The 11,131-nt window shown below is 71.1% G+C and overlaps 1 protein-coding gene across 2 annotated transcripts; it reads left to right on the top strand.

Moving 5' to 3' along the window:
* The first annotated feature begins 2,127 nt into the window (after positions 1-2,127).
* Positions 2,128-10,489, top strand: PLEKHH3 (pleckstrin homology, MyTH4 and FERM domain containing H3). 2 transcript variants are annotated; one of them, XM_055790033.1, is made up of 13 exons: positions 2,128-2,417; positions 4,708-4,763; positions 5,464-5,552; positions 5,757-5,951; positions 6,152-6,309; positions 6,464-6,587; positions 6,744-7,041; positions 7,149-7,356; positions 7,596-7,723; positions 7,848-7,968; positions 8,921-9,370; positions 9,445-9,636; positions 9,724-10,489. In XM_055790033.1, exons 1-13 carry the CDS (start codon positions 2,268-2,270, stop codon positions 9,904-9,906), a joined length of 2,352 nt encoding a protein of 783 aa, XP_055646008.1. In that variant the 5' UTR covers positions 2,128-2,267; the 3' UTR covers positions 9,907-10,489. The 2 variants fall into 2 exon arrangements, with proteins under 2 accessions (XP_055646008.1, XP_055646007.1); XM_055790032.1 differs by having other exon boundaries at positions 7,596-7,732.
* Positions 10,490-11,131: the final 642 nt, after the last annotated feature.

Here is an 11,131-nt window from a genome sequence, read left to right as displayed (position 1 = left end):
GCACCCTGCCTGCGCCCTGCCTGTCCCCTGCCTGGGCCCTGCCTGTCCCCTGCCCGCTCCCTGCATGCTCCCTGCCTGCATCCTGCGTGTGCCCTGCGTGTCCCCTGCCTGCATCCTACTTGAGCCCTGCGTGCGCCCTGCCTGTCCCCTGCCTACACCCGTGGCCCCTGCCCGGGCTCCCCCGGACCCGCAGCTCCCCGAGCCGGGGAGTGGGCAGGGAGCGGCTGGGGCCAAAATGGCCAGGCCGGGGAGTGGGGGCTCCGGGGGAGCGGGTGGGGGCCCAGGGACCGGATCCATGGTGGCCCCGGGGTGGGGGTGGGGTGGGGTGTCCGGGCCAGGCAATCAGAGGAGGTAGCTGGTGGGCAGGAGCGGGTGTCACCCCCCAGGGCAGCCCAGCCCCTGGCCGGGGTGGTAGCAGAGCCCATGCCACCATCCCCGCAGGCAGGGGGCTGGAGGGACTGGGGGTCCCCGGGCTGGGAACAGCAGAGGCCCCCCCGGCCCCCCCCCGGAAAACCTGCCCTGGGTCCAGCTGGAAACCCCCTCCTGGGGCAGGGGGGGGGGCAGAGAGGCCAGAGGGACTTTCCCCTCCTCACTTCCCCATGAGCTCCTCTGCCCCAGCACATCCCAGCCCCGTGGCTCCCACCGCCTGCGGGGCCAGGGTGCTGCGGCTGGGGCTGGCACAGCCCGGGTGCCCTCGTCCCGCAGGGCTGGCACCACGCCGAGCGGCACAGGGCCAGTGCCAGCAACGCCTGGGGCCACCTGGCAGCCCCGACCAGCCGGGCTGCAGCACTCCGGGGCATCGGGAGGGTGACGGGGCCCATCTGTGCTGCAGCCTTTCACAGGGTCTCCGCAGCGGAGCTGGGCATGCAGGGAAGCACCTCCCGGTCCTGCTGGGGCTGGAGGCTGTTCCTGCTCGCCCGCAGGCTCCCGCGCGGGATTACCCTGTGCTCCGACTGGGAGAAGCCATCCCAGCCCCTTCACCTACTGCTGGGCCTGAAAGTGGTTACCGCTGACTCAGCAGCCGCAGAGCCTCGGTGATGGGCCCCCTGGCCCCCGCAGCCCTCTGCTGACCCTGCTCCGGATTCAGGCAGCACCTGGCGCAGCAGCGCGGCTGCCCCCGCTCCCGGCCCAGCCTGCAGCCTCTGGCAGCCCTGCTCCCTTCCCACGCCAGCCCCACGGCACTGCTGGCATCGGCCCCACAGCCGTGCCCATTGCTGCCCCACTGCCATGCTGCCATCTCCCCGCATCGCCCAGCCCTGAGCTGGCTCTGTCCCTTGCACGGCCGGTGGGCTCTGCCCCGGTGCCCGGTGCTGCGGCAGCCCCAGGCTGGGGGCTCAGGCCCGGTGCTGGCTGTGTGGGAGGAGAGCTGGCAGCCCGCACCGCCGGCCCGCGCATCCCAGCACCACAGGCTCCCAGAGGCGGTGTTGACCCAACAGCTGTAGCGAAGCCAGAGCTCTGCCTGATGTGGTTTAACCCCTGCTGGGGCTCCAGCAGCGGGGCCAGGACCCGGCCGCTGCCACAGCACCCATGGCACCAGAGTGCCGCAGCCCCACTGCCACTCGGCAGGGCCCTGGGCTAGGCTGAGCCTCGATGCTTCACCATGGCACAGGGTGTGACCCCACCGCCAGCCCCCGCCACCGGCTCCTCTCGAGGGAAGGTGCCACGGGGCCGGCGGGACAAAGCACGGTGCCCTCCCGCCCGCACCAGCCACCCGTGGGGCTGCCCACCGGCACCGCACCGGGTTGAGCCGCCTTCCCGGGACGGGTGTTGGTGCTGCGGTGGGGCCGGGGCAGCACATGGTGCCGGTGCCGCGGGGCAGCTCAACGCCGCGGCCCGTGAAGCCCCGGGGTGCCGGGACTGGCGCGGTCTCCTTGGCGCAGGGCCAGTGCCCGGTGCCGGTGCCGGCTGCAAGGTGGTGCCCGGTGCACCGTACCGGCGGTAGTACCGGGAGCCCCGGCCCCGCCGCCGCAGCCCGGCCGTGCGCACCCCCGGAGCTCCCCCCGTCCAGCGCGCGCCCCCGCCCGGCAGATGACGCAAGCGGCGGCCCCGCCGCCCCGGCCGCGCTGGCTCCGCCCCGGGCCGCGCGCGGCGATTGGCGGGGGCCGGTGACGCGCCCGGTCAGGCCCGCCCGGGGCGGCGGCGACGGCGGCGGGGCCGGTCCCGGCGGCGGCGGCGGCGGCGGCGGCCGGTGCGCGGCGCGGGCGGGCGGCGGGCCGGTCCCGTCGCGTCCCGGTGCCGTCGCGTCCCGTCCCGGTGGCGGCGGGACGATGCCGTTCCCGGGCGGGCTGTGGTGGCTGCTGTGCTGCCGGCAGGGCTTCACGCTGCTGCGGCGGGACTACGGCGAGGCGGACCGGGAGGCGGACGGCGAGGCCGAGGAGGAGGAGGCGTCCTTCGAGCTGCGCGCCCAGGGAGACCAGGTGGGCCGGCACCGGGACGGGCACCGGGACGGGCACCGGGGCCGCGGCGGGACCGGCGGTGCGCGGCTCCTCCCGCCCGGGGCGCACGGCTCTGCCCGGCCCGGTCCCCGCCGCCCCAGCGAGCGCGGCCGCCGCCAACCTGGGCACATCTCCGCCGGTCCCGCCGCCCGGGCTGCCCTCGGTGGGGGCGCGGGGCGGGGGGGTCGGCTCACGGGGTTCGAGGGAGCCGCTGCCCCAGGGCAGGCACTGGGGGTCCCGGAGCGCACCGGGGCAGAGCCGGGGCTGCAGGGCTGGATCCCGGCACGGGGCTCTGGCTGGTGCTGCAGCGGCGGGATGCGGGCGCCCGTCGGGGGTCGGGGCGCAGGGGAAGCCGGGGCGCTGCCAGGCCGGTGGGCCACGGTGCTGTGCTGCCCGCACCGTCCTGCCCCTGCCTGCTCCTCGGGGCAGAGCCCGCCGGGCTGCCAGCACCCGTGCCCACTGCGGCCGTGCCTGCCCTGTGCTGCTGCCGAGGTCAGGGTGGCCGGGGTGCTGGGGGTCCCCACGGGACAGGTCCCCACGGGACGGGTCCCCGCGGGATGGGATCCTCGGGCCCGGCTGTGTCTGTGCACAGACCTGCCGGAGCAAGCCGGGGCTGTTCCCAGCACGCAGCGCCCCGGGAGCACGTGCCGTCTGCGGGGAGCAGGCCTGGATCTCCCCGCTCCGGCTGCTTCCTCTGTTTAGGGAAGCGGAGCAGCGGAAACCGGCGCTTCCTCCGGCTGGGCTGCGTGGGGGCTGGCTGATAACATGGGGTGACGGGGGGAGCCCCGGCTCCCAGGGGTTCCTCCTGTCTGTCGCTGCTGCCTCCCGCGGCCGCGGGGTGCAGCCCTGCCTGGAAAGGACGTGGGGAGCGGTGACAGCCCAGTCCCGCTTGCTGCAACCCCTCTCCCCCAGCCCGCCGTGGGGTCTGTGGCACGGCTTTGCCACCGCTGGGCTGGGCTGGCTGCGCAGGCCTGGGGGCAGCCCTGAGCCCCCCGCACCGGCTGTACCCTGGCAGCGGGTCCCCTTCCCCAGCGGTGCCAGCCCTGCGGGGTGGCGGGCAGCGGGCACAGCAGCAGGGCTGGAGCTGGGCCCTCTGGGTGCCTGGTGGCAGTGCCAAGGGCATGGCAATGGCAGGAGCCATCTTTGGGCTTCCCGCATCCCATGGGCTGCGCTGGCTCCGGAGGTCTGGGCTGGCGTGGGCGGCTGTGACGCCAGCTCCCCAGGGAGCCCTTGGCTGCGGCCGGGGATCCTCGGAAACCCACAGCTCCGGCCGCCCCTTCCTCGGAGCGTGGGAGCAGCCACTCCAGCCGTGCCGCCGCGACTCCTCTCTGTTTATTTATATCCATGAGAAGGAGCCGGCCACCACCGCCACCTCCTCCTCCCGCAGATGAGGAGCCGGGCACCATCTCCGTGCCTGCAGCCGTGCAGGAGCGTGCGGAGCCCTCCCTGGCAGTGGGACAGTCGCTGGAGGAGCTGGCCCCGTGCACAGGCGCTGGTGCTGTGCGACAGGTGCCCTTAATGCCACGGGTCAGCAGCACCCGGTCTTGCCCTGCAGCTCAGCCATACCTGCAGCGGCTCCCCCCTCCCCGCCACTATTTTTAGCAGCCGTCTCTTTTTCTTGGCGTTTCGTGGCGCGCTCCGGCCTGTCGTGCCTCCGGCTGCCCCGTCGGGCTGCAGCTGGCAGGAGTGCCCGTGCATCTCCCAGCACAGCATCCACTGGTGCCGCCGCATCCACTGGTGCTGCCGCATCCCCGCACCCCTGCTGGGGCACCCTGCCTGCTCCGGTGCCTGCCCGTGCCTGGGCTCTGCCTCGTGCTCCAGCACGTGTGACGGGGTCATCACGTGAGCGGCACCATCCACGTCAAGTTGTGCTGCACAAGGAGGAACCGGCCCCTGGTCCCACTGTGGAGCCAGGGACTTCCCTGTGCCGCGTCCCACCGCCGCGGGCAGGAAGTCAGCAGCCCCATCACAATGGGACTTTGTGCCGTAAGCGTATTACTCAGCACTGACCTTGTGCAATTCTGCACGGTATTCAGCCTGCCAGGGCAGCCGAGGACACGCAGCCAGCACGCCCGCCGGCTGCCCCCGCGCCCCCAGGGTGCCCCAGCTGCATCCCTGACTCCCCTGGGGGCACCGGGGCTCCCTGCTCTGCGGCAGCAGGATGCGAGCCAGTCCCTCTGGGCCCAGAGCTGGGCTGGCAAGCAGTCAGTGGGGGGATATTTGGGGGTGCCAGGTGGTGACCATGAGGTTGAGACGTCTCCTTCCTCCCCAGGGGTCCCTGGAGGTGAGCCTAAGCCAGCCCACCCGCAGCAGCAGTGGCTCGGAGCGGTGAGTGACCCCCTGCCTCCAGCACGCCGGGCATCCCGTCACCTCCCTCGTGTGGTGCTGTAGGAGCGGGGGGCCTGGCGTGCCGTGGGAGGGTGTGCTGGTACCAGTGTGCACCGCACTGTCCTGCCCATGGGGACAACACCACGCTGTGCCAGTCTATCAGCTAGAGCAGAGGACAGCAGAGCCGGGACTGCCGTGCTCCATCCCCATCCCTGGTGCATCCTCGGGCACGTCTCCATTTCTCTGCCATGCCAGATGGCTTGGCTGCTGCGGGCTTAGCCGATGGAGGCCACGCGTGGCTCCTCCTGCGCTTGGAGGCTCCGCTGGGCTGGAGGCTCTGCTGGGCCACGTCCACTGGTGGAGGCTGTGCCCTGGGGTGGCATGTGCCCAGGGAGATGGGATGCCGGGGCACAGGGGCCTGCTCCTGTTCACTCCCCGTCCTCCCAGTGCCGACGCCGCTGCCAACATTCCTTCCTGGTTGTTCATTTTCCGAATTCCTTGGCAGGGCCGTGACTGCAAACAGCTTATTTTTAGCCAGGGTCATCTGCACCCGATGGCTCTGCTGCGTTCCCACCACGGGGTTGCGGGGTGCCCAGAGCCCCTCGGGACTTGGCTCACCCCAGGCCCTGGGCTGGCTCCCTGCCTGGGGGCCGTGGGAGGCACCCGTGGGCACCTGGGCTCAGCCCCGTGTTGTCCCCAGGTCCCTGCTTGTCGCGGAGGAGATGCGCAGCCTCATCATTGAGAAGGGGCCCGGGCCAGTGGAGGATGACCCCGACGCTCTTGTGAAAGGTGGGCACAGCCGAGCTGCGGCACAGGGGCCTCTGCCTCTGGGGTAGTCGGGGCTGGCAGGATCGAGCCCCAGCTGTGGCCGGATCCTGTCCCAGAGGGACAGGGAGCACCAGCTGGGCTGGTGCCAGGAAGACCCTGCCCTGTGCCGGGGAACCGGTGGGACAGATGGTGTCGACGGCAGAGGCTGAGGGTTCCCCTTCCCAGGCTGGCTGCAGCGGGAGGTGCGGGGCGGCATGAAGACCCCCTGGATCCGGCCTCGGAAATACTGGTTTGTGCTGACGCCCGACTCCTTGGACTACTACAGCAGCAACGAGAAGGGGGCCCGGCGGCTGGGCTCCCTCGTGCTCACCAGCCTCTGCTCCGTGCTCTGGCCAGACAAGCAGACCTACAAGGAGACGGGTAAGGTGCCCGTGCCCGTCGGCTGGGCTGCGCCTTCGCAGCCCCTCATGCCCCGCATCGCTCTCCCAGCCCTGGCAGCCTCCATTGCCCAGAGGAGAGGCAGCGCTGAGCCCCGGGGCATTGAGCCGGCCCGGCTGGGGCAGGGGACCCTGGGGTGAGGGTGCTGGTGGGCAGCGGGTGAGCTGTTGTGTCCCTCGCAGGCTACTGGAGTGTGACGGTGTTCGGGAGGAAGCATTGCTACCGCCTGTACACGGAGCACCTGAACGAGGCCGTGCACTGGGTGTGCGCGGTGCGGAAGGTCATTGACAGCAAAGCACCCGTCCAGACGCCCACCCAGCTGCTCATGCGCGACGTCGAGGTGAGCCGGTGGCATGGAGCTGCCCGCGCCTGCAGCTGTCGGCAGGGCTGGGATGGACAGCCAGGGTCTCGCATGCCCTGGGGTGGTGGGTGCCCATGCTAGGCGCTCGGTGGGCAGCTCGTCTGCAGCTGCTGCCATTGCTTCACCCTCCCAGGAGCACTGTGGCAGCCCCGAGGTCCTGGAGCAGATCTACCGCTGCAACCCCATCTTGCGCTACACCAGCAGCCCCCTCTACGCTCCCCTGCTGCCCTTCCCCTATGGCAGCCTGGACCAAAGCGGTGAGCACAGAGCCGGCTCCCATGCCCCGGGCTGGCAGGAGCGATGGTCCCGTGCCCTCTCTGGCCCTGGGTGCGGGTACCGGTGCCTGGGTGCTGGTGGGGCAGGGCCTGGGGAAGCCCGTGGGGCTGTTAACCTCCCCCCATCCCCTCCCCCAGCCCCCAGCCCCCGCAGCTACACCACGCTGCGTGATGAGGCCGTGAAGCTCTTCAACTCGCTGCAGCAGCTGGAGTCGGAGCGGGACCCGGTGCCGCTGATGCAGGGCGTCCTGCAGACCTGCCTGGACCTGCCGCCGCTGGTGGACGAGATCTACTGCCAGCTGGTGAAGCAGACCACGGAGCCGCCGGCGCCGGGCGGGCAGGGTGACCTGCACTACTGGCAGCTGCTCACCTGCATGAGCTGCACCTTCCTGCCCTCCCTGCCCGTCCTGCGCTTCCTGCACTTCCACCTGGACAGGCGAGTGCCTGCGGAGCTGCCGGGTGCCAGCTGCGGGCAGGAGCTTGCTGGGTGCCGGGGCCCCCATTGGTTTGGTGCCACTGTGACCCCCCTGGCATCTCTTGCAGGACAGAAAGCCGGTTCCCCGGCTCGGAGATGGCCAAGTACGCCTGCTTCATCCGGGAGGCGCTGGGGAAGACGAAGGGGCGGGAATGTGTGCCCTCCCTGGAGGAGATCCTGGTGCTAATGCAGCGGCAGGAGATGATCTGCACCGTGCACTGCCCGGGGGCACCCGCCTGCAGCGTGGCCATCAGCTCCCACACCACGGCCGAGGAGGTGAGGGGCCGCGTCCGCACCGGGCAGGGGGCTTGGGACATGTCGGCACGCAGGGCTGGGTGGGCAGCATGCCATGGGAGATGAGGGGCTCCTGTGGGTCTCTCCCAGCTGGGCTGCGATGGAGAGGGGCTGGGGGCCACCTGCCTTTGCCCACCGTGACCCATCTGTGTCCCTTTGCAGCCCTGAGTGCCGCAGCCAGGGACGCGCAGTCACCGTTGGTTGCCTTTGTCTCGCCCCAGGTGGCCCAGGAGCTGGTGTCACGCCTGGGGCTGTCCCAGAGCCCCAACCTCTTCGCACTCTACGAGCAGTCCCGGCGGCGGGAGCAGCCCGTGGGCAGCACCACGCTGCTGGCTGACGTCCTCACCAGGTTTGAAAAGTAAATGTCCCACTCTTCTGCCTACGGGGGAGCGGGGCGGGGGGGCCACGGGTGGGAGGGGAGGGTGTGGGGGTGCCTGCCCCCACGCTGATGGGGTCGGCACCTTCTGCCACAGCCTGGCCGGGGAGGAGCGGGAGCAGGACCCGCCGTGCCGGCTCTGCTTCAAGCACTACGGCTTCCTGGACACGGACAGCGTGCCGCGCGACAGCCTGGAGTTCGCCCTCCTCTTTGAGCAGGTGAGAGCCATGCCAGGGTGGCCGTGCCAGGGCTGCTGTGCCATGCTGTGCCATACTGGGGTGGTCATGCCATGCTGGGGCAGCCGTGCTGTGCCCTGCCCAGGGTGGCCATGCTGTGCTGTGCTGGGGTGGCCATCCCAGACCTGCTGTGCCATGCTGTGCCATACTGGGGTGGCCATCCCAGGGCTGCTGTGCCATGCCATGCCATACTGGGGCAGCCATGCCATGCCGGGGTGGCCGTGCCAGGGCTGCTGTGCCATGCCATGCCATACTGGGGTGGCCATGCCATGCTGGGGTGGCCGTGCTGTGCCATGCTGGGGTGGCCATGCCAGAGCAGCTGTGCCATGCCAGGGCAGCCATGCCATGCCATGCTGGGACAGCTGTGCTGGGCCCTGCCCAGGGTGGCCATGCTGTGCCATGCTGGGGTGGCCATCCCAGGGCTGTTGTGCCATGCTGTGTCGTACTGGGGCAGCCATGCCATGCTGGGGTGGCCATGCCAGAGCAGCTGTGCCATGCCAGGGCAGCCATGCTGGGGTGGCCATGCTGTGCCATGCTGGGGTGGCCATCCCAGGGCTGCTGTGCCATGCCATGCCATACTGGGGTGGCCATGCCATGCTGGGGTGGCTGTGCTGTGCCATGCTGGGGTGGCCATCCCAGGGCTGTTGTGCCATGCTATGTTGTACTGGGGCAGCCATGCCATGCTGGGGTGGCCATGCCAGAGCAGCTGTGCCATGCCAGGGCAGCCATGCTGGGGTGGCCATGCTGTGCCATGCTGGGGTGGCCATCCCAGGGCTGCTGTGCCGTGCCGTGCCGTGCTGGGTGGCCATCCCAGGGCTGCTGTGCCGTGCCGTGCCGTGCTGGGTGGCCATGCTGGGGTGGCCGTGCTGTGCCCTGCCCGCGGTGGCCATGCCATGGTGGCCATGCTGTGCCAGCTCACGCTGCCTTCCTGCAGGCGCACGAGATGGTGCTGCGGGGCTACGTGCCCACATCTGAGGAGACGCTGCAGACGCTGGCGGCGCTTCGCCTGCAGAGCCTCAACAGCGACTTTTCCACCCACGCCCCCTTCCCGCGCCTGGAGGAGCTCTTCCCACCCCACGTGCTGCACGCCCGCCTGCCAGCCCCCCACCGCCGGCCCTCCACCAAGTGCCGGGGGGCCCGGCTGCGCGCGGGGCTGCTGGCTGGCGGACTCTGGGGGCAAGCGCTGGCCAAGCAGCGAGCGGAGCGGGACCAGCGCCTGCGGGGCCGCCTGCGGGAGGAAGGGGCCAGCACCATGGCCGCCATCGTGGAGAAGTGGAAACTGCTGCAGGGCATGGGCCGGCCCGAGGCCATGGCCGCCTACGTGGCGCTGGTGCGGGAGTGGCCAGGCTTTGGCTCCACGCTCTTCGATGTCGACCTGCGCGCGGTGAGGCCCCAGTGGGGCGCGGGGACGGGGGGGGGCCCTGGCAGTGGGTGGACCTGACCCCCGTCTCCCCGCAGAGCCCGGTGGGGGCCGGGCCGCAGCGGCTGTGGCTGGGCATCGGGGCCAAGGCTGTCTCGCTCTACAAGCCGGGGGAGCCCGAGCCGTTGGACAGCTTCTGCTACGGCCGCATCTCCTCCTTCGGCGCCTCCGACAGCAGCACCTTCCGCCTCTCCGTGGAGGACCGAGACCTGCTCTTCGAGACCTCCCAGGTAAGAGGCAGCCAGCCCTCCGTTCTCCCCTCCCCAGGGGCCGCAGGGTGCTGTGTGCTGCCCCGCCGTGTCGCCTCTGCCCCACAGGTGGACGAGATCGCCCAGCTCCTCAACACGTACCTCGCCTCCGCCGGCGCCCGACAGCCGCTCCGGCCCCAGGAGCCGGCCCCCAGCCCCCCCACCTCGGACCCCCCCACGCTGCCCCAGGGTCTGTGCCCCCCAGCCGTGCCCTGGCAGCACCGGCCACCGGTGGGCTCCTTGGGCAGCTAGCCCGCTGGCTGGCACGGCCACGCAGGTGCTCCTGACGGCCGGCGCGGGGAGGGCGGCAGGTCTGTGCTGGCCCCCGGCTGCTCCCTGGAGCAGGGCGATGGCGTTCGTGCTCCCCACGCCGCCGTTGCTTTTCTAGTTATTTCCTTAATTTATTTTGAGACGCCCGCACCCCCCACGTCTCCCAGCACTTTCCCTGGAGGGCAGCGGGGCCGCCGTGCCACGGTCCCTGGTGATGCCCCCAGGCCTGTCCCCGTCCCCTGCTCCCCTGTACCCCAGTGCCTTCGCCTCCAGCACTGGTGCTGCCTGGCAGCTCTGCCCATGCCCCGGCTCTGGCCACCCTTGGCAGAGGGAGCCGGGCGGCGGTGCTGTGCCATCATCCGTCCGTCCGCTGAGCCCACCCCTCCTGGAAAGCTGCGGGCGGCTTTTGGCCGAGCCACTTCGGGGACCAGTGGGCTCCCAGTGGCTGAGCCCTGCTGCTTTGCGGTGGCCCTGTGGCAGGGCTCGTGGTGCAGGGGTGGCCGGTGGGGTGGCAGCTGGTACGGCTGGGGCTCAGCCCCTCAGTGTTGCCTCTGTAAAGTTTGTGTCGGTTCTGTCTTGGGGGGGGGGGGGGTGGGCGGGGGGGTGGGGGCGGGGGTGTTTGTTTTTCTAAATAAATGCACAAAGGAAAAACTGGGCCTCCTGTCCCCGAGCTGAGGCTGGCAGTGGGAGGCTGGGACGGTGTGATCCCTGGGGCAGCGAGTGCAGCGGGGCCTGGGACAGGCAGTGGGACAGGGAGGAACAGCACAGCGTGTCCTTGGGGGCAGGGACCGCCGTCCCTTCGGCCCTTCGGCCAGCGCCAGCAGCCGGGCTGCTCGCTGCACCCTTTGGCATTTCATCAACAGCGCGGGCAGCTCGGCGGCCGGCTCCCCGGCACCCCCTGGCACTGGCCGCCCCGGGCGGGGGGAACTGCCCCAGCAGCGGGTGCCTCTGCGGGGCTGGTGCCAAAGAGGGCGTGGGAGCTCGGCGCGGCCATGGCGGGCGGTATTTTTAGCCTGTTGCTCTGTGCCACAGGGTCAGAGGAAAAGGCTAATTCTCACCTTGGGCTCCCTGGGCTTGGGCCGGTGCCAGTGCTGCCCCACGTCCCCGTCCCTTGCAGCCTGACTTATCATGGGGCAGGACCAGAGCTTCTGTGTCCGTCCGTCCCCAAGCCCCCATCCTTACTGGTGCTGGCGTGACACCATCCTCT

This window comes from Falco peregrinus, chromosome 18, assembly GCF_023634155.1.
Source record: "Falco peregrinus isolate bFalPer1 chromosome 18, bFalPer1.pri, whole genome shotgun sequence".
In the NCBI taxonomy this organism is placed as follows: Eukaryota; Metazoa; Chordata; class Aves; order Falconiformes; family Falconidae; genus Falco; species Falco peregrinus.
The sequence above is the reverse complement of the archived record's forward strand: the minus strand, read 5'-3'. Positions and strand labels throughout refer to the sequence as shown.